The sequence below is a fragment of the Panthera pardus genome, unplaced genomic scaffold (genome assembly GCF_024362965.1).
Source record: "Panthera pardus isolate Hobbes unplaced genomic scaffold, ASM2436296v1 HiC_scaffold_17, whole genome shotgun sequence".
Taxonomy (NCBI): domain Eukaryota; kingdom Metazoa; phylum Chordata; class Mammalia; order Carnivora; family Felidae; genus Panthera; species Panthera pardus.
In genome coordinates, this window is record NW_026526732.1 from 110,785,583 (window position 1) to 110,809,222 (window position 23,640).

Sequence of the window (23,640 nt, forward strand, 5' to 3'; positions counted from 1 at the left end):
CACAGTGGAATACTAGGCAGCAATGAAAAGGAACACCCCACTGCTGTGTATAATACAGATAAATGTCAGGGCACCTGGGTGGCTCAGTTGGTTGAGTGGCCGACTTCGGCTCAGGTCACGATCTTGCTGCTCGAAGGCTTGTGAGTTCGAGCCCCGCGTCGGGCTCTCTGCTGACAGCTCAGAGCCTGGAGCCTGCTTTGGATTCTGTGTCTCCCTCTCTCTCTGCCCCTCCCCTGCTCACGCTCTGTCTCTCTCTCCCCAAAATAAATAAACATTAAAAAAAATTTAGAAACAAATAATAATATGGATAAATGTCATAATGGTGGGAGAAAGAGCCCAGGTATGTAACTGTACGATTCCATTTATATGAAACTCAAGAGTAGGCATGACTAACCTGTAGTGATAGAGGTCAGAAGAGTGCTTGGTATTGGAGTGGGTATTGGCAGGGCAGGAGTTTGCTGGGGAACTACAAATGTTCTGTACTTTGATGTGGGAGGCATTTGCATAGGTGTATATCTATGTAAGAGATCATAGGGGCACCTGGATGGCTCAGTCGGTTAAGCATCCGACTCTTGATCTCGGCTCAGATCTTGATCTCAGGGTTATGAGTTCAAGTCCCATGTTGGGCTCTGCACTGGGTGTGAAGCGTACTTGAATTAAAAAAATCACAAAGCTGTACATTCAAGATTAGTGCACCTTACTATATGTTATACTTGAGTTTTTAAAAAGTATGATGCAATATGTTGTAACACTAGGGAAGGAAGAATTGAGAGACTTTCTCGATTTGGGAAGGAGAAGAACACTTTCAGGGGCCAGGGGTTACCTCAAATTGCCTTATGTAGAAATCCTTCCTTTATCCTATTAACAGACATGTCTCCTCCTAGAACAGTTGAAGCTGATTTGCTACTCCACTGATGATTTGCCATTGAGTTGGTCCCTCCACACCATCATAAGCATCCTTGGGGATACAAGTCCTTTGTCACACTTCCTGTGCTCCAGAAGCTTACAGTCTTACTAGCAGAAATAACATATTTAGAGAATTTAGTATTATTCCTTTTTCCTCAAGTACAATTTGTGAGGTGCAGAATTCTCCAGGAATTCAGGAGAAAGAAAAGTCAGCTAGAAAAGGCGGTGAGTGAGGAACACCTGGCTGGCTCATTCGGTTAAGTGTCCAATGCTTGATTTCGGCTCAGGTAGTGATCTCACGGTCCGTGGGTTTGAGCCCTGCACCGGGCTCTGCGCTGACAGTGCGGAGCCTGCTTGGGATTTTGTCTTCTCTCTCTCTCTCTGCCCCTCCCCTGTGCGCATGATCTCTCTCTCTCTCAAAAATCAGTAAAATTTAAAAGGAAAAAAAATGGACTGATTTCAATGAAGGAGGAAGAACTTGAGGGTTTTTAACCTGATGGGAAAACTGTCTGATAGTCTTTTATTGTTTACTTTCTTGTCCTTGTTTGACGGACCGCAGAAGACCTGCCAGCAAGTGCCGGGATAGTGACCAGCCGAGAGACAGCGAATTTGTCACATAGGGGAAATCAAACATGGAGAAGATCCCAGACTTGCCAGGAGATCTGGGTTTGGACCCTGAGCTGGCACCGGCCTGGGCTCCAGGGACTGGGAAGACAGAATCGCAGTCAGAGGGGTGTAGGAATCAGGGAAGACCTGGGGCCAGAGCTAAACTCTACACCTCGATGGAAAATAGTCTGCAGATACCCTTTGTTAGCTAGGAAAGCAGTTATTGTTAGTGCATTAAATACGGGGTATATGTGTGTAGGGGACGAGCTGACTCGAAGAGGCAGAATTAACAGAGAGTTAATTCCTCCTTGGTACTTTCTCCTCTGTCACCTCATTCATGTGCCTGCGCGCATGCGCACACACACACACACACACACACACACATATACATACACACACACACACACACACACGCACATTGTCACACACCCACACATCTCTACCCCCCTGCATGTACCCACCACCCCCCCCCACACCCATAACACTCCCTACCCCCACACCCACACACACCCATACACACCCCAAGCTCTGGTGCTGGCAGGGAATTAGAAGTTTATCTAAAATCACCCTCCACTTGCCAGGCTGTAATGGGTGGAGCCATGTGGGTGAGTGAAGGTTGGCAGGTATCTGAAGACAACAGAAACTCACATCAGCTGGCTGAATGTCTGTGCCTCCACAAGTCCCCTCACCCCCTGTGCTCTCATAATTGCTTTTGAAAAGGTTTTCTGGCTTCAAAGAAATCAAATCAAATTCGTTACCACGCAAATTGAAATTTACAGGCTGGAGTCATCCTAGAAGTTGTAAACATCATTTAAAAGAAGATTTCAGTCTCCTTCTGTTTCTGCTTTCTCTAAGGAGCTGTTTTGTGCTGTTTGACCCCTTCCTACCTGGAATGGAACAAAGGTATGGTTTCTAGTTTGCTTTTTTTTTTTTCTTCCTACCGAATTTGGGATTGATATGTTTGCTAACTTGTATTTACTGCTTCCAATGAAAAGGTACAAGGAATTGAAAGCTCTTGGTGGAGGATAGGGAGGATCTCGTGAAGCTAAGATGATTTGGGGATATATGTCCCATTTTAGGAGCATGGGAGTCACAACTCAGTCAGTTATTTGGGTTCTGAACTTGCCTCCTGCACACCCTGGCTGTCCTGAAATCCTCCCTGCCAGAGCTCTCTCTCTCCCATGCCATGTCCACTGTGCCCAGCCCTTCACTCGTGACCTCTTCTTTTCTGCAGGTTTTCATTACTATTGTCTCTGGCTACCAGCAGATCTTCTTGATTTTGGAACTTGCTTCTGTGTATACATTGCCTCCTGCTTTGCTTAGGGCTCAAAAAGCTTTAGGGCCATGAGAAAGACTAAAGGGTCAGGGCTGAAGGAGCCCATGGGGGTTCAAGCCCTGAAGGGCTTGGAGTTGAGGGGTGCTCTGGACTGAGAGGTTCCCTGAATTCTTGGTTCAGAAGTGCAGTCAGCCTTAAAGTTCTTACAGTAAGATGCTGACTCCATCGAGAGATAGGTAAGATTTTGAGGGCTGGGTTGGAGCTTACTCACCATTCGCAAATTGTTTCTGGGGGGGAAGGTCACGTGCAGTACAAATAAATTTGTAGACTGCTGCCTAGTCATGTTGGGGATACTGTCTGTAGGACATTTCATTTTAAACATGTCAGTGTACCATTTGGGTACATGCCTAGTTCTCAAGCAAACATGCAGCTGTTCTAAAGATATTCTAGGAATACTCGCATGTTTAAATCCCAGGTTCGTGTAAAAGGTTTTGTAAGAATCACTGTGGTGGGCCGTTAGGTGCAATATTCATTTCTTCTTTCAGTAAATATTAATTGGGATCCTCGTGTGTGCTAGGTTCTTGGAGGTGCAGCAGCAAACTTACACACACACGGTTCCTTCCCTGTGTGGTTTTCAGTTTTTTAGGGGGTACAGGTAATTAATCAGTCTCATAATTAAACATACGATTATAGGTTTAGTATCTCACATGAAAGAAAGGAACACGGTGCTGTGAGACTGTTATAGCAGGAGTTGACCTTCTCTGGAGACTCAGGGAAGGTTTCCCAGTGGAGATGATTGAGGGTAGGAGAGTAAAATACGTGAGAAGGGATCAAAGCGATATATTCTGGGTACAGGGTTGTACTTTGAGGAAATGAAAAAAGGCCAGGTGTTGTTAGGAGAAACAGCTTAGATAAAAACGAGCTGGAGGAAGTGATTAGGGGTCACTGTGGTCCAGGCCATATTAGGTCTTCTGGAAACAATGGCAGGAGATTGATGGATATTTGAGAGGCAAGAGAAGGACTGGCAGGATGAGATTATCTTAATATGTCCATCTTAAATGTTATTCTGGCCATAGTGGAAAGAATGACTTAGTGATGGCAGGGTGATCGGTTAGGGAGTCTGACAGTGGTCCAGAAGGGAGATAATGGTAGTTTGGGTGAGGTGGGAGAGGAGGATGGTCGTGAAAATGCACTTTCTGGGTAAAATGGATGGACTTGAATTGAATATGTGATAGCGAGAGGAAAGGGGGTGTCCGCTAACAGGGTCATGGCGGACGTATGAAGGTTTGGGAGGGTGAGATGTGCCAAGTTGAATTTTGGACATGCTAAGTTTCAGGTGTGCTTAAGATATTCTGAAGGATATGTCCAAAAGGCAGTTCGTTTACAGCAATGGCTTTGTGGCTCCAGTGTGTGTGTGTGTGTGTGTGTGTGTATCTGTGTGTGTGTGTGTGTGTGTGTGTGTGTTTGAGTTTGAGTCATGAGTGTTCTGGGGCCATGGGTATGGATGAGATCCCTTAGGAAGAAGTGTCAAAAGAAGAAAATGTAGAACAGAGCCTTGAGTAACTACAACATTTAATGACCGGGTAGCGGAAGGATGAGTCAACAGCGGAAACAGAAAGTATGAGCAGAAATGTAGGATAGAAACCAGTGAGCTGTTAGGTGTATAGAAACAGCAATCCCCAAAAGCATGTCGGACTCTGAGGGTGAGGAGAAAAACAACTAGCTGGAGACTATGTGGGGCTGAGACTTTTTTTTTTCCTTTAATGAGAGAGATCTCGACAATTTAAAAGTCAATCTAATGCCGTATGATTCCATTTATATGGCACTCGCAAAATGGCATTAAGTGTAGAGAACAAATAAATCAGTGGTTGCCAGAGGATAGGCACAGTGGGGGCGCCATATAAAGGGGAGTTCCTTGGGAGTTCACCGAGCAAGGTCCTTGGTGACAATGGAAGAGTTACGTTATCTTGATTGAGTGGTAGCTATCCACGTCTATACATGGACTAAAATCTCATAGAACACACACACACCCGCCCACCCACACACACACCCACACATGTGCATGAAAATGGGTGAAAATGGTGCATGTGTATAACTGGTGACTGTGGGATAAAGTGTGTACCCGACAGTGTTGTAGCAACGTCAGTTTCCTGGTTTGGGTGTTATAAACACGGTAGTAACAGTCATCCTAAAATGTCACTAGTAGAAGTTAGTTGAAGGAGACACAGGACCTGCGACTATTTTTTGTAAATTTCTGTGAGTCTCTTTCAAAAATAGACCCAACCCAGGTCTATTTTATTTTTTTTAAATTTGTTTACGTTATTTTATTATTTTATTTTATTTTGATGAGAGAGAGAGAGAGACAGAGCATGCAGGGGAGGGCAGAGAGAGAGGGAGACACAGAATCCGAAGCAGGCTCCAGGCTCCGAGCTGTCAGCTCAGAGCCCGACACGGGGCTCGAACTCACGAACCACGAGATCATGACCTGAGCCAGAGCCGGATGCCCAACCAACTGAGCCACCCAGATGCCCCTATTTTATTTTTATTTTAAGCTTTATTTCCAAAGGAAAAGTTGTAAAACGTCGGTGATAGAGAAAGATAGGAAATTGACAGTGGAAAGATGTCCTGGAGGAATGTCTTTTTCTCTTTTTCTTTAGTATTTTGTCCTCTAGGTGAGGCTCAATTATTACTCTCATCATTATTACTCATGCATCACACACAGGAAGCACTTATCATTAAAATATAACTCAAATGGGGTGGCTGGCTGGCTCGGTTGGTTAGAGCATGTGACTCTTGATCTCATGGTCATGAGTTTGAGCCCCGTGTTGGGCTTAGAGATCACTTAAAAGAAACACAATTAAAAAAAACTTTGGGCTTCCTGGGATGGCTCAGTCAATTAAGCATCTGACTCTTGATTTCAAGCTCAGGTCATGATCTGACGGTTTGTGGGATCGAGCCTCAAGTTAGAGACTGTGACCGACAGTGTGGAGCCTGCTTGGGATTCTCTCTCTCCCCCTCTTTCTCTGCCCCTCTCCCATTTACTTTCTCTCTCTCACAAAGATAAATAAATATACTTAAAAATTTTTTAAAAATAACTCAAACCCCCTCCAGTTCTTGTCCCTAGAAGACAATCCGGAGACAGTTTGGGGAACTAAGGCAAATGCATTGGTGTTTGACCTTGTGCATTGATTTTACCTGGTGTCAGAGGTGGTCTGCCCCCTCCTGGAAGGGCGGGCTTTATTTACAGTTACATTTCAGAGTAAGTGAGGAGTGCATATGCTTTGAAAAGCCTTCTTTATGTATGCATGTATTTTTCTTTCCAAGTTTTTATTTAAATTCTGGTTAGTTAACATACAATGCAAGATTGGTTTCAGGAGTAGAATCCTGTGATTCATCACTTACATATAACACCCAGTGCTCATCCCAACAAGTGCCCTCCTTAATGCCCATCACCCCTTTAATCCACTCCCCCCACCGCACCCCCATCAACGCTCGGTTTGTTCTGTATTTAAGAGTCTCTCATGGTTTGTTTCACCTCTCTAACCGCCCCCCCATATGTTCATCTGTCTTGTTTCTTAAATTCCACATACGAGTGAAATCATATGGTATTTGTCTTTCTCTGACTGACTTATTTTGTTGAAAAGCCATATTTAAGATACGAATTTCCCCGCTATTTTTGTTGTGCGTTATAAGGTGTATACAGAGAAGTTCATAAAACATAAAGTTTAACACCTATAAATACCAGTTTAACCCAAGTCAGTAACTGTAGCAATACCTACTAGCATGCCAGAAGTCTCTTATGTGCCCCCTTTCCCTTTTTTGAAAATAGATTTTTTGACATAGGATTTAAATGCTATAAAATTGATCTAAGTGTCTCAGTCAATAGTCTTTGGTGTATTTACAGAGATATGCAGCTATCGTCACAATGATTTTAGACTCTTTCTGTCACCCCAGAAAGAAACCTCATGCCCATCCCTGGTCATTCCGTATTCCCCAGCCACGTCTCCACTCTCACCCGTGGCAGCCACTACTCTCCTTTCTGTTTCTATAGATCTGCCAACTCTGGGCATTTTATATAAATGAGATTCTACAATATGTGGCATTTTATGGCTTCCTTCACTTAGCTCGGTATTTGGAGGTTCATCTATGTTGTAGCTCGCACTGGTACATCCTTCCTTTTTATTGTCAAATAGTATTCTGTCGTGCAGACATGCGTGTTATGTTCACCCACGAATCAATTGATGGCCATTCAGGTTGTTTTCATAATAGCCAAATGAACATTCGTGTACAAATTCTTGTGTGGACATATGTTTCCAGTGCTTTGGGGTAGAGACCTAGGAGTGGAATTGCTCAATCATACAGAAACTCTGCGTTTAACACATTGAGAACCTGCCAAATTGTTTCCAGAAGTCCCACCAGCAAGTGCATGTTGGTTCCCATTTGTCAACATCCTCACCAAAGCCTGCTATTATTTGTATTTATTATAATAGCCATCCTAATGGATGTGAAGTGCTATCTCATTGTGGTTTTGATTTGAGTCTCTCTCTCGACTAATGATATTAAGCTCCTGTTCATGTGTGTTACTGACCGTTCATGTATCTTTTTTGGAGAAATGTGTATTCAAATCCTTTGTTTTTTAGTTGGGTTATTTGCTTTGTTAGTGAGTTTTAAGAGTTTTTTTATACATTCTTGATACGAAATTTTTATCAGGTATTCAATTTGCAAACATTTGCGTGTTGTCTTTTCACTTTCCTGATGGTATCATTTGAAGTGTGAGAGTTTTTTATTTTAATGGCCAAATTTATCAAGTTTGTCTTTTTTCTTTTGTACTTTAGAGAGAGAGAGAGAGAGAACTTGCATGCTGTTGCGAGCAGGGGAGGGGCAGAGGGAGAGAGAGAGAATCGTAAGCAGGTGCCACACTCAGTGCAGAGTCTAACTTAGGGCTTATTCCCACAACCCTGCGATCATGAGCTGAGCTGAAATCAAGCATTGGATGCTCAACCGACTAAGGCACTCAGGCACCCCAATTTTGCCTTTTTTTTCACTTGGTGTGGTATCTAAGAAATCATTGCCTGATCTAAAGTCACAAAGATTTATTACTTTTTTAAAGTGTAAGTGAGCCCAAGATGGCCCTGTTACATTCTTCTCTAGGCAATTTATTTTTATTTAATTTTTTAGTGTTTTTAAAAACATTTTTAAATGTCTGTTTATTTTTGAGAGAGACAGAGTACAGTGGGAGAGGGACAGAGAGAGAGGGAGACACAGAATCCGAAGCAGGCTCCAGGCTCCGAGCTGTCAGCCCGGAGCCTGACACGGGGCTCGAACTCGTGAACCGCGATACCATGACATGAGCTGAAGTCGGACGTTTAACCGACTGAGCCACCCAGGCACCCCGGTTGTTTATTTTTCAAGAGCAAGCAGAGACCCATTAGCTGAAAAGCTGGTGGTGCTAAACTCAAATTCTTGTACACTCAGTGGTTTTAAGCATCGCCCAAATGAGCAGAATTGAGTCCTGTAAAGACTGCTTTGCCTACCTCGTGAAGCTGACAACGTTTGTTAGCCGTAGACAGAATAAGCCGCGGTGCTGTAAAGATCCCAAGCTCGGTGACCCTTTGAACTCTCTGGCACAAGTGCTCAACTGTGTGGCCAAGCTGACACCACGTAGACACATCGGCCTCTCTCCCTTGGAATTTCCCCTGCTCTTCTCCCCTGAGGTCGGTGGCCCTGCTGAACAATGGACAGTCCCTGGCATGGTGTGATAAGCCTCTCCCTCAACCTACCCTCTGTGTCTCCCACACAAGGCATGCGCACATTACTGCCATCTTGTGTCTGTATCGTGTCTTTTTCTTTCATCAGCCCTCCAGTCCTCCAACTCACTCCCTACAGTTGGCTTCTAAAAGTTGTATAGTTTCAACCAGTAATTTTTAGGTCTGTGATTCACTTTGAGTTGCTTTTTTTATGTGGTGTGGGACAGGGGTACGGTTTCATCCTTTCGGACGTGGCTATTCAATTGTCCCGCCAGCATTTTGTTAAAAATACTATCCTTTCAGCTCTTACGATCTTGGTGCCTTTGTTGAAAATCAGCTGGTCACACACACACACACACACACACACACACACACAGATTTATTTCTGGACTCTCAGTTCTTTTCCATTGGTATCTGTGTCTATCCTTATGTCAGCACCACACTGTCTCGATGGCTGTAGATTTGCAGTAAATTTGAAATTGGGAAATGTGAGTCCTCCAACTTGGTTCTTTTAAAAATTGCTTTGACTATTCTGGGTCTTTTGCAATTCCATGAAGATTTTAGAATCAGCTCGTCAGTTTCTGAGTTTTGGATAGGGGTTGCATGAAACCTGTAGATCAATTTAGGGGGAATTTCCATCTTAACATTTTAAGTTTTCTGATCCATTAACATGGGATGTCTTTCTCTTTATTTAGAGCTTTATTTTCCTTCAACGTGTTGTAGTTTTTGGCGTACAAGTCTTGCACTCCTTTTGTTGAATTTATTCCTAGGTGTTTTCTTCTTTTTGATGGTATTCTGAATGGAATTATTTTTATAATTTCTTCTTTGGTTTGTTGCTATCATATAGAAACACAATTGACTTTTGTTATTATTCTTGTATCTGTACCTTCGCTGAACTTGTCTGTTAACTCTGGGAACTTTTTAGTAAATCTCTTTGGATTTTTCTATATAGAAGGTCATGTTTTCTGCACATAGTTTTACTTTTCCTTTCCAATTTTGATGGCTTGTATGTCTTTATTTAGCTTAATTTGCCTGAGTAGAGCCTCCAATATAGTGTTGAACAGAAGTGGTAAGAAAAGACATCCTTGTCTTGTTCCTGATCTTAGGGGAAAGCAACCAGTCTTTCATCAAGTATAATGTTAGCTGTGGGTTTTCTGCAGGTTAGATTGAAGACATTCCCATCTGTTCTTAGTTTTTTGTTTTTGATTTGTTTTAATTATCAAGAGATGTTGGATTTTTGTCAAATGCTCTTTGTGTAACTTTTGAGATGACCATGTGGTTTTTAATCTCTTTATCAATATGGCATATAGTATATTAATTGATTTTTAATGTTAAATCAATCTTGTATTCCTATGATAAATCCCAGTTGGTGTGTAACTGTTTATGAAGGATTGATACTAGTTTTTCTCGAAATATTCAGTAGAATTCATCAGTGAAGCCATCTGGGCTTTCCTTGTGGAAGTATTGATTGTAATTACTAATTCAATCTCTTTACCTGTCACAGGCTTATTCAGGTTTTCTGTTTCTTCATGAATCACTTTTGGCAATTCATGTTCCTCCAGGAATTGGTCCACATCACCTCTGTTACCGTATTTGTTGGCTTGTAGTTGTTTAAAGTATCACCTTACAATCCTCTTAATATGTGTAGGATTGATGATAATGTCTCTTTTTTCATTCCTGATTCTTGTGACAGATGTTTTCTCTCTTTCTCTTGGTCCATCTGCCTAAAGGTTTGTCAATTTGATGATCTTTTCAAAGAGCCATCTTTTGGAATCTTTTCTTTTGGAATCTTTTGAAATTTTAAATTTGGAATCCAAATTTCTTTTGGAATCTTTTGATTCCTCTAGTGTTTTGTGTTCTGCTTCATTGAGTTGCTAATGTAATGGTTATTCTTTTCTTTCTTCTCTTTGCCTTGGGTTTAGCTTGCTCTCCTTTTTCTGGATCTAGAGTTGAGGGTTTTGGTTATTGATTTATGATTTCCTCTTTTCTAAAGAATAAATTTCCCTTTATGTCCTGTTTTAGCTGCAGAGCATGTCTTCTTTCTGATTTTAGTTCTCTCCCCACCAAAGGCATGGAGTACTCTACTTCTCAAATATCTTTCTCACTTTCCTAAACAGTATACTTTAGTTGCCTATTTGGGAATGTTAATTTTTAAAAATATTTTTAATTTGAGAGAGAGCACATGAGTGGGGTAGAGGGGCAGAGAGAGAGACACAGACAGACAGACAGACTCTTAAGTGGGCTCCATGCTCAGCACGGAACCTGACGTGGGGCTTGATCTCAAGACCCTGGGATGGTGACCTCAGCTGGAATCAAGAGTCAGATGCTCAACGGCTGAGCCATCTAGGTGCCTCTGTCTGGGAATGTTATTTGAATGAAGTCACATTGTATATATTTGCGTACACGTGTGTGTGTGTGTGTGTGTGTGTGTGTGTGTGTGTTGTCCCTTAATATACTGGTGTTATGTTTTTACAAGTAGTCTTACTTGGTTCATTTGCACTTGGTCTTATTTTCCATGGCATGATATTGTACCATTATAATTTATTTACGTAATACATAAATGTGTAATTAACATTTTATTTTTGACGAACATTTGGGTTTCCATTTTGAAGCAATTATGAATACTGTGATGTACATCCTTGTACATGTATCTTGGAGAATATATGCACACATTTCTCTAATGTTGAGACTTAATTAGAAGTAGGACCGGTAAGTCACAATGTGTGTGTATTTTCTATTTCATTAGCAAATGCCGCTGTTTTCCAATGTGACCGAACCATTAGTAATATGAGAGTTTCCATTACTGCCCATAAACACTTGGTATTTTCAGTTGTTTTAATTTTAGTCATTCTGGTGGGTGTAGTGGTATGTTAGTGTAGTTTTAATTTTCATTTCCCCAATTGCTAGGTTGAGCCTTCTTTTTGTGTTTATTGACCATCCGAATATTCTCTTTTGTGAAGTGTTGTTGAAACCTTTGTCCATTTTTCTTGTATATTGCAGTCTTTTTATTACTGATCTCTAGAAGTTCTTATATATTCTGCAAAGAAAGCCTTTGTTATAAGGGTATTACATATATCCCATTTGATGGTTTGTCTTTTCATTATTTATGGTGCCTTTGGACAAGCATGTTCTGTGTTTTAAATTTTTTTAAGTTTATTTATTTATTTTGAGAGAGACAGAGACAGCATGAGTGGTGGAGGCGTAAAGAGAGAAGGGGAGAGAGAGAGAATCCCAAGCCGGCTCTGCACTGTCAGCGCGGAGCCTGACACGAGGCTCAAACTCACGAACCATGAGATCATGACCTGAGCCAAGATCAAGAGTTGGACGCCTGACCGACTGAGCCACCCACATGCCCCTAATTTTTAATATAGTATAAAATAACACTAATTTTCTTTTTGGGTGGTGCCTTTTGTGTTTTGTTGAAAAAAATCCACACTACCCCAAGATCATGAAAATTTTTTCCTATATTATCTTTCAAAAAACTTGATTGCTTGCCTTTTTTTTAAGATTTTATTTTTAAGTAATCTCTCAACCCAACATGGGGCTCGAACTCAACCTGGAAATCAAGAGTCACATGCTGTACTGACTGAGCCAGCCAGGTGCCCCCTCCTATTTTTTTTTAAAGACACACTTACATTTATTCAGCACCATGATCAGACTCTTACACTTAACAATCGACAGCATGGGTGCAAAAAAAAAAAAAAAAAGCCTACATTAACACCCTTTGTGGGAATATTTTGCCCTTTCCACTGAACAGAAACTATAATAACCTGTTGTACAATTAGTCACAAATACAGTCCATGAAGTTTTTGCTCTTACACATGAGTGTTGTTTAAAACATGTCTTTGGTGTTTTTTTTAAGTTTTAATTTAAATTCCAGTTGGCTAACATACAGTCTAATGTTAGTTTCAGGTGTACAATACAGTGACTCAACTATTCCATTCAACATCTGGTGCTCATCGCAACAAGTGCCCTCCTTAGTCCCCATCACCCTGCCCACCTCCCCTCTGGTCACCGTCCGTGTGTTCTTTATGCTTAAGAGTCTGTTTCTTGGTTTGTCTCTTTTTTAACTTAGGCTTGTTTATTTCGTTTCTTAAATTCCACACATGAGTGAAATCATATGCTATTTGTCTTTCTCTGAGTAACTCATTTTGCTTTAGCATAATGACATGGATAAAGCTAAAATATACCTCAGTATCAGCTAGGTCCTGCCACCACTGTGTGGCCAAGTTCACAAATCTGTTGTAATCTGTAGCTTCCATGTCACTTCTCTGGCTCTCCTCTCCCACTAAGCTTTGTTTCCGGTTGAACGGTGTGGAATCAAGTCGTTAGTCTAAACAAAATAGTAAGAATCAAGGCTACAATCTGCAAAACTAGAAGGCAACCGACAGAATGGGAGAAGATACTTGCAAACAACATATCAGATAAAGGGTTAGTATCCAAAATCTACAAAGGACTTAGCAAACTCAACACCCAAAATACAAATAATCCAGTGAAGAGATGGGCAAAAGACATGAATAGACACTTCTCCAAAGAAGACGTCCAGATGGCCAACCGACACATGAAAAAATGCTCGACATCACTCATCATCAGGGAAATACAAATCAAAACCACAATGAGATACCACCTCACACCTGTCAAGATGGCTAACATTAACAAATCAGACAACAACAGATGTTGGCGAGGATGTGGAGAAAGAGGATCCCTTTTGCACTGTTGGTGGGAATGCAAGCTGGTGCAGCCACTCTGGAAAAGAGTATGGAGGTTCCTCAAAAAACTAAAAATAGAACTACCCTACGACCCAGGAATTGCACTACTAGGCATTTATCCACAGGATACAGGTGTGCTGTTTCAAAGGGACACATGCACCCCCATGTTTATAGCAGCACTAGCAACAATAGCCAAAGCATGGAAAGAGCCCAAATGTCCATCGATGGATGAATGGGTAAAGAAGATGTGGTATATATATACAATGGAGTATTACTCAGCAATCATAAAGAATGAAATCTTGCCATTTGCAACTACGTGGATGGAACTGGAGGGTATTATGCTAAGCAAAATTAGTCAGAGAAAGACAAAAATCATATGACTTCACTCCTATGAGGACTTTAAGAGACAAAACAGATGAACATAAGGGAAGGAAACAAAAATAATATAAAAACGCGGAGGGGGGGGAACAGAAGAGACTCATAAATATGGAGAACAAACTGAGGGTTACGGGAGGGATCGTGGGAGGGGGGATGGGCTAAATGGGTAAGGAGCATTATGAAATCTCCTGAAATCATTGCTTCACTATATGCTAACTAATTTGGATATAAATTTTAAAAACTAAAAAATAAAGTTAAAAAAGGCTACAATCCAATAGAAAATATTTTTCCTACAAATTTTACTGACCTGCATACTAATATCAACAATTTTACTGCAATTATCATGTTAATTATGTTGCACTGCTCAGCTATTTTAAGGTTACTGGGTTCATTATCCATTGCAAAAATGAACTCAAAACATAAGAAAGTGTTTACTTACATTGTTTGCCTTTTAAATACATCTTTAATCTGCCTGGAATTGATTTTTGTCTATACTATAGGCAGAAGGCCAATTTATATTTACAGTATGGCTCCAAATTATCCCAGTAACACATATGGAAAAGTTTGTCCTTCCCCTACTGATTTACAATGTCATTTTTTTTTTGTTTTTAGGTTTTATTTATTTTTGAGAGAGAGAGCAAGCAGGGGAGGAGCAGGGAGAGAAAATCCCAAGCAGTGCAGAGCCCAATGTGGGGCTCAAACTCATGAACCCATGAGATCATGACCTGAGCCGAAATCAAGAGTCAGATGCTTAACTGACTGAGCCACCCAGGCACCTATACAATGTCACTTTTCAAGTGTTATTGTATGTGTTTGTTTGTTTCCAGCCCTCTATCCTTTTACTGATGTATTTTTTCTGTCACTGAGTCAACACCACACTGTCTTAATAATTATAACTTTGCGGGCCACCTGGGTGGCTCTGTCCATTGAGCATCCGACCTTGGCTCAGGTCATGATCTCACAGTTTCTGAGTTGGAACCCCACATCAGGCTCACTGCTGTCAGCTCAGAGTCTGCTTCAGATCCTCTGTCCCCCTCTCTCTCTGCCCCTCCCCCGCTCATGCTGTCTCTCTAAAAAAATAATAACAATAATTATAACTTTGCAATAAGTCTAGATATTTGTTAGGACAAATCTTCCCTTATCTTATTCCTCTTCAAGAATATTTTATCTCTTTTTGGCCTTTTGTAGTTCCAAATAAATTTTAGAATACATTTTTTGATGTAAACAAAACAAAACAAAAACAAACTCCCTCCGAAAGAACATTGAGAATTTGATTTGGATTGTATTATGTCTATGAATTAATTTGGAGTGCATTGACATCTTTATAATATTCAGCTTCTGACCAGGGAACAAAATGTTAACTCTCTTGTAGATCTACTTAATGTCTCTCAATAGAGTTCTATAATGTTCTCCATAGATAATCACCACATCTTTGGTTAGATTTATTCCTAGATATTTCGTATGTTATGTAATTGTAAGTTTTTATCTTTACAAAATTTCAATAGTCTTTTTTTTTTTTTTTTTTGCTGGTATGGGAATAAATGCCTTTTCTTAAAAGTTTATTATTTTGAGGGTAGGGAGGGCATAGACAGAGAGAGAGAGAGAGGAAGAGCGAGAATCCTAAGCTGGCTCTGAGCTGTCAGCACAGAGCCCCACTCAAGTCTCAATCCCACGAACCATGAGATCAAGACCTGAGCTGAAGTCAAGAGCCGGACACTCAACTGACTGAGCCCCCGTGCCCCGAGAATAAATGACTTTTAAAATGATTGATTAGGTATCCAGCAATTCTGTTTAACTTTCATAGATTCTTATAATTTATCTGTGTGTTCTCTTGAATGTTTTATATATACAATGTACCTTCAAAGAATGAAAGCATTTTCTCTCTTTTTTTTTTTTTTTTGCAGCTGTTATATTTTTTTTATTTCCTTTTCTTGCCTCAGTGTCCTAGGGAGGTCCTTCAGTACAGTGTTGAGTAGAACTGTAATTGGAGGCCTCTTCATCTTATTTCCAGTACCAAAGAAAAGTGTTCAGTGTTTCACCATTATGGATATTTGCTGTAGGTTTTGTTTTGGTTTGTTTTGGCTGGTTTGGTTTACATACTCTTTCTCAGCTAAGAGAGATAATTTTTCCTATTTTGCTATGAGTTTTTGTTATGAATGGATGAAATTTTCTTACACTGTTGTGTCTGTTGAGGTGATGATATGATTTTTCTCACTGATTCTCTCTTGGTGGAGAATTATCTTAATTTTCTTAATGTTAAATTGACTTTGCATTTCTGGAATGAAGACTAGTTGATTATGATGTTTTATCTTTTTTATATATTGCTGGTTTGGGTTTGTGAATATTTTTATTAGGATTTTTCCATCCATGTTCATTAGTAAAATTGGCCTATAAATAATCTTTCTCAGGGTGTTTGGGTGGCTCAGTTGGTTGAGCAACAACTTCAGCCCAGGTCATGATGTCATGGTTTGTGGGTTCAAGCCCCACGTTGGGCTTTGCACTGACAGTGCAGAGCCTGTTTCTGATTCCCTGTCTTCCTCTCTCTCTGCTTCTCCTCCACTCGCACTCTCTTTCTCAAAAATAAATAAACATTTTTTTAAAATCTTTTAAAAAATGCCTGGGTGGCTCATTTGGTTAAATGTCAGAATTTGCCTCAGGTCATGATCTCACAGCTCATGAGTTCGAGCTCTGCATCAGGCTCTGTGCTGACAGCTCAAGAGCCTGGAGCCTGCTTCAGGTTCCGTGTCTCCCTATCTCTCTCTGCCCCTTCTCTGCTCACACTCTGTCTGTCTCTCTCAAAAACAACTAAACATTAAATTTTTTTTTAATGAAAAAAAACTTCAATCTTTCTCATACCGTCCCAAAGATTCAGGTAGCCTCAGGGTGGGCTCCTGAGTGACTCAGTCAGTAGAGCATGCAACTCTTGATCTTGGGGTTGTGAGTTTGAGACCCACATTGGGTGTAGAGATTACTTCAAAAAGAAAGATTAAAGTAGCCTTACAAAATGAGTTGGGGGAATGGATTATTCCATTTCAGTTATCTGAAAATTTTTTGTAAGTTTAAAATGATTTCTCCATTGACTTTAGTAGAACTTGTGTGAAGCCATCTGGGCCTGGAGTTTTCCTTGTGAGAAGAGTTTAGACCACCAACCATTATCTTTGGTGGTTGAAGAGTATTCAGGTTTGCTATTTCTTCTTAAATTCTTCTGATGTATTTTTCTAGGAATTCATCCATGTCATCTGAATTTTCAGAATATTGAAATAAAGTTAATAATGTCCACTTAATGTATTTTTTATGCTTGTAGAATCTGTAATTCTTCTTCAATCCTAATCTTGGCATTTGTATTTTTCTCTTATTTTTCTGACAAATTACACTAGAAATTTGTCAGTTCTATTAGTCTTATCAAAGAAATACCTTTGTTAAGGGAGGGGCCAAGATGGCGGAGCAGCATGGAAGTTTTTTTTGCCTGTCTCATGCCTGAAATGCAGCTAGATCAACAATAAACCATTCTGCACATCTAGAAAACTGATGTGAGGATCAACACAACAATCTGCACAACCTGAACCACAGAACTCGGCAGGTACACAGCGCGGAGAGGTGAACTGGGGGAGAGAGAAGCCGCGGAGGGCAGGGAGCTGTGTTTGCTTGTGGAGACAGGACGGAGACAGGACGAGAGTATGGGAAAACAATCCCCCCAAAATCAGCTGGAGAGAAAAGAAAGAGTGGAAACACCGGCAAAGGACTGCACACAAAAGGAAGAAAGGAGAGGGTTTAACTTCCATTAAGACTATAAACCAGGGGAGCACAGAGTCTGAAACTCTGCAGCTTGTTACCTGGTGGTGCTCTGGTGGGAATCCCCAGGAGGAGAGTGGGATCCAGGGGGTCCTTGGGACACATGAGGAGAGGCAGTTCACTGCTGGGAGGACATTGGGTAGAGGCTGTGTGGCCTCTCCCCACAGACAAAGGTCCCAGTGGACCCTGGAGAACAACGGCATTCGCTGGTGCTGGAACAAAGTCATTAAGTGTGAAGCCTGGTGCCAGATGTGTGTTGTGATTTTCCATAATCCCTGAAAGGCTGCTGCTATATGATTGCATGAACTTTTTCTGGGGTGGCTGGTACCTGGCCATGGTCTCTGGGCATCGGTAGAGGCACGGTCGTGTGAACATTCCTGGGGACGGGCCAGCACCTGGCCATTGCTCAGTGAAAACCCCCCCCCCCCCCGCCCTGAGAGGGTCTAAGCAGGTCAAAGCTACACAGCCCTCAGAAGTGAAGGGTTTGGAAATATAGACCCATTTGAGATAAAAGTCGGGAGGGAGGTGCTGCCTGGCAGGCTGACAGCTTGGTCACAAACAGTGTAGAAGCTGGGAGTGACGGAAGCTGGAGACAAAGGAGGGATGCTTGATTGCCAGTTGGGGAAAGCACAGACTTCTGAAACTGGAGACTGGGTAGCTGGGTGATGCCATTCTCACCCCTCCTGCACGTGCACGAACACACCTACATGCACCGCCAACAATCCATCCAAGTAAGCTAAGCAGTGCCATCTAGTGGAGAATGGAGCTGTTACACCAAGCACTGTCCAGCTGGGTCAATTGTGCTTTAGAGGAACACCACAAGTCTGTCTGCCTGCTTCGTTTACGGACTATAAGGGGCTTCATAGCTTGACTTCTAGGGGAAACCGATGTAATTTCAGTTGTATTTCATTCTGTTCATTGGTCCATCTATTCAATTTTTTTCTTTTTCTGTTCTGATTCTTGAATATAGAAAGAGAAAAAATTTATTTTTATTTTTCATTTGTGTAAAAAAGATTTTTTATTTTTTACTATATTTCTTACTTTTTTGTAAATTTTTAAAATTCTATTTTACTTTCATCATTTCGGTTTATTCTATTTTATTGTATTGATTTCTAAAATTTTCAGACATTTGCCTTTTTTTGTCTTTTTTTTCTTTTCTTCCCTTTTTTCCTCTATTCTATCAAGCTTCTTTCAACAAGACCACAACACACCTGGGATCTAGCATTCTTTATTTGGATTTTTTGTCTTGTTTTTAATTTTTAATTTTATTTATTTATTTTTATTTTATGAATTCTTTTTCTTCCATCAAAATGGTGAAACAAAGGAATTCATCCCCAAAGAAACATCAGGAAGAAATGACAGCTGGGGACTTAACCAACACAGATACAAGCAAGATGTCTGAACCAGCATTTAGAATCATGATAATAAGATTACTAGCTGGGGTTGAAAAAAACATAGAATCCCTTTCTGCAGAGATAAAAGAAGTAAAATCTAGTCAGGACGAAATTAAAAATGCGATAACTGAGATGCAATCTCAAATTGATGCCACGGCAGCAAGGATGGATGATGCAGAGCAGTGAATCAGCGATATAGAGGACAAACTTATGGAGGACAATGAAGCAGAAAAAAGAGGGAAACTAAGGCAAAAGAGCACGATATAGGAATTAGAGAACTCAGTGATTCATTAAAAAGGAATAACATCCAAATCATAGGGGTCCCAGAAGATGAAGCAAGAGAAAAAGGGGTAGAAGGTTTATGAGAGCAAATCATACCAGAAAACTTTCCTAACCTGGGGAAAGACACAGACATCAAAATCCAGGAAGCACAGAGAACTCCCATTAGATTTAACAAAAACCGACCATCAACAAGGCATATCATAGTCAAATTCACAAAACTCAGGAAAGAATTGTGAAAGCAGCAAGGGAAAAAAAAAGTCCTTAACCTATAAGGGAAGACAGATCAGGTTTGCAGCAGACCTACCCACAGAAACTTGGCAGGCCAGAAAGGAGTGGCAGGATATATTCAATGTGCTGAATCGGAAAAATATGCAGCCAAGAATTCTTTATCTAGCAAGGCTTCATTCAAAATAGAAGGAGAGATAAAAAGTTTTCCCCAAACTAAAGGAGTTTGTGACCACTAAACTAGCCCTGCAAGAAATTTTAAGGCGGTTTCTCTGAGGGGAGAAAAGATGAAACAAACAAACAAACAAAAAGACCAAAAGCGACAAAGACTAGAAGGGACCAGAGGACACCACCAGAAACTCCAACTCTACAGGCAACATAATGGCAATAAATTCATATCTTTAAGTACTCACTCTAAATGTCAACATACTAAATGCTCCAATGAAAAGACAGAAGGTAACAGAATGGATAAGAAAACAAGATCCGTCTATATGCTGTTTACAAGACACCAAACTCATTCTACAAGGCCAACATTACCTTGATTCCAAAACCAAAGACCCCACTAAAAAGGAAAACTCTAGACCAATTTCCCTGATGAACATGGATGCAGAAATCCTCAACAAGATACTAGTCAACCAGATTCAACAATATGATGAAAGAATAATTCACCACAACCAAGTGGGATTTATGCCTGGGATGCATGGCTGGTTAAACATCCCCAAAACAATCAATGTGATACATCACGTCAATAAAAGAAAGGACAAGAACCACATGATCCTCTCAATAGATGCAGAGAAAGCATTTGACAAAATATAGCATCCTTTCTTGATAAAAACCATCAAGAAAGTAGGGAAAGAAGTATTATTCCTCAAGATCGTAAAAGCCATGTATGAAAGACCCACCACTAATATCATCCTCAATGGGAAAAACTGAGAGCTTTCCTAAGGTCAGGAACATGACAGGGATGTCCACTCTTGCCACTGTTATTCAACATAGTATCGGAAGTCCTAGCCTCAGCAGTCAGACAACACAAAGGAAAAAAAGACATCCAAATCGGCCAGGAGTAAGTCAAACTTTCACTCTTCACAGACGACATGGTACTCTATGTGGAAAACCCAAAAGATTCCACCAAAAACACCTGTTAGAACTAATCCATGAATTCAGCAAAGTTGTAGGATATAAAACCAACACACAGAAATCGGATGCATTCCTATACACCAAGTGTATACCATAGTATACCATAGTATAGCTTATGAAAGAAATTGAAGAAGACACGAAAAGTGGAAAAATATTCCATGCTCATGGATTGGAAGAACAAATATTGTTAAAATGTCGATACTACCCAAAGTAATCTTGTATACTCAATGCAATCCCTATCAAGATAACACCAGCATTCTTCACAGAACTAGAAAAAAACAATCCCAAAATTTGTATGAAACCACAAAAGACCCTGAAAAGCCAAAGCAACCCTGAAAAAGAAAACCAAAGGTAGAGGCATCACGATCCTGGACTTCAAGATGTATTACAAAGCTGTAATCATCAAGACAATATGGTACTGGCACAAAAACAGACACTCAGATCAGTGGAACAGAATAGAGAACCCAAAAATGGACCCACAAGTGTATGGCCAACTAATCTTGGACAAAGCAGGAAAGAATATCCAATGAAATAGACAGTCTCTTCAGCAAATGGTGCTGGGAAAACTGGATAGTGACATACAGAAAAATGAACCTGGACCACTTTCTTACATCATACACAAAAATAAACTAAAAATGGATGAAAGACCTAAATGTAAGACAGGAAGCCATCAAAATCCTAGAGGAGAAAGCAGGCAAAAACTTCTTTGACCTTGGCCACAGCAACTTTTTTCTCAACCTGTCTCTGGAGGCAAGGGAAAACAAAAGCAAAAATGAACTATTGGGACCTCATCAAAATTAAATGCTTCTGCACAGCAAAGGAAACAATCAGAAAAACTGAAAGGCAACCGATGGAATGGGAGAAGATATTTGCAAACGACATATCAGATACAGGGTTAGTATCCAAAATCTATAAAGAACTTATCAAAGTCAACACCCAAAAGACAAATAATCCAGTGAAGAAATGGGCAAATGACATAGACACTTCTCCAAAGAAGACATCCAGATGGCCAACTGACACATAGAAAGATGCTCAGCGTCACTCATCATCAGGGAAATAGAAGTCCAAACCACAATGAGATACCCCCTCATGACTGTGAGAATGGCTAGAATTAACAACTCAGGCAACAACAAATGTTGGCAAGATTGTGGAGAAAGGGGAACTCTTTTGCACTGTCGGTGGGAATGCAAACTGGTGCAGCCACTCTGGGAAACAGTATGGAGGTTCTTCAAAAATTATAAATAGAACTACCCTGTGACCCAGCAATTGCACTACTCAGTATTTATCCAGGGGATACAGGTGTGCTGTTTCAAAGAGGCACATGCACCCCAATGTTTATAGCAACACTGTTGCTAATAGCCGAAGTATGGAAAGAGCCCAGATGTCCATCAATGGATGAATGGAAAAAGATGTGGTGTGTATATATATATATATATGTGTGTGTATGTGTGTGTGTATATATATATGTGTGTGTATATATATGTATATATGTATGTACATATATGTATATATATATATACATACATATATATGTATATATATATATATAATGGAGTATTATCGATGGAAAAGAATAAAATCTTGCCACTTGCAACTATGTGGATGGAACTAGAGGGTATTATGCTAAGCGAAATCAGTCAGAGAAAGATAAGTATATGACTTCACTCATATGAGGAATTTAAGATACGAAACAGGTGAGCATAGGGAAGGGAAGCAAAAATAATATAAAAATGGAGGGAGACAAAACATAAGAGACTCTTAAATATAGAGAACAAACTGAGGGTTGCTGGAGGGGTTGTGGGAGGGGGGATGGGCTAAATGGGGAAGGGGTATTAAGGAAGACACTTGCTGGGATGAGCACTGGGTGTTCTACGTAGGGGATGAATCACTGGAATCTACTCCTGAAGTCATTATTGCACTTTATGCTAACCAACTTGGATGTAAATTTAATTAATTAATTAATTAATTAATTAAGTTAAAACAAAAGACAAAAAAATACCTTTGTCTTTGTTGATCCTATATAATACATGGAAGGTTTCTATTTTATTAATATTTGTTCTTCTATTCTTTCTACTTTCTTGGATTATTTTATTGTTCTTTAATGGTCTTGGATGCTTAGCTCATTATTTTCAGCCTTTTTAAAATATTCATATCTCGGGCTAAATACTTTTCTCTAAGCACTGCCTTCTTTCCTGCTGCACATTTTGATATGTCAATTCTCATCATATTCAACATAAAATATTATTTAATTTCCATTATTATTTATTTTTTACCTAAATATATAAATTGTATACATTTTTTTTTTTTTATTTCTAACTTAATTGCATTGTCAGATAACATGTACTGTATGATTTCAGTTCCTTGAAACTTGGTAAGATTTGCTTTATGGCTCAATATACATGGTCAAATTTTGTAAATGTGTTTGTGTGCTCTTGAAAAGATGTGCCTTCTGTGGTTGTTGGGCAAATGGTTTTTTATATATGGTTATACATATATGGTGCAGTTTGTTAAATGTGTGGTTTGCATCTTTGATGTTATTTTGTATTATCATTTACTATTTTATCATTACTCTCTTGTAAAAACAAACATTTATTTTTTTAATGTTTGTTTATTTTGAGAGAAAGAGACCATGATTGGGGCAGTGGCAGAGAGAGAGAGAGAGGAAGACAGAATTCCAAGCAATCTCCACGCTGTCAGCACAGAGCCCAATGTGGGGTTTGAACTCATGATCCGAGGCAATGTTGAGATTTGGATGCTTAACCAACGGAGCCACCCAGGTGTCCCCAAAGCCATTTGTTTTTGTAAAAATACTCTCCTCAAAGGTTTAGGTTGATGATTGGTGAGATTCTGATTAAATAAGACTTAGAAAACCATAAAGTTCTGTGTGAATGTAGAATATGCCCTGATATCCCCATGGAGGACCTCATGTTTTTTTGAAGGTTATATAATGGTAAGAGTAGGAACAGTGGCTCTGTGTAATAGATCAAACCGTCTGAAACTGCCATTTTTGCAAAAACCGTCGACTCTTGGCAATGTCCTGTCATTCAACAAAACACTTTGAAGATAGAAAATGTCCCGTACAATTGCCATAATAACAATGCCTTTTACGTGTTTAGTGGATTAAATGAGTATTTTATTCTCTCCCCAAAGCATCAGGCTTTGGCACCAGGAAAAAAGAAAACTATGAC

General features: G+C 40.1%; 1 protein-coding gene and 1 pseudogene across 4 annotated transcripts in view; both read left to right on the forward strand.

The window, feature by feature from the left end:
- Positions 1 to 23,640, forward strand: part of LOC109252732 (cytidine monophosphate-N-acetylneuraminic acid hydroxylase) — a 134,424-nt gene that overhangs the window by 26,286 nt on the left and 84,498 nt on the right. For all 4 annotated transcript variants that reach the window (XM_019425296.2, XM_019425297.2, XM_019425294.2 and 1 more), the window contains exon 2: positions 2,368 to 2,415. In XM_019425296.2, coding sequence (XP_019280841.2) covers positions 2,368 to 2,415 — 48 coding nt within the window. The remainder of the gene's footprint in view (positions 1 to 2,367; positions 2,416 to 23,640) is intronic.
- The window catches only part of LOC128777681 (uncharacterized), a 28,478-nt pseudogene continuing 13,121 nt past the window's right edge, over positions 8,284 to 23,640 (forward strand).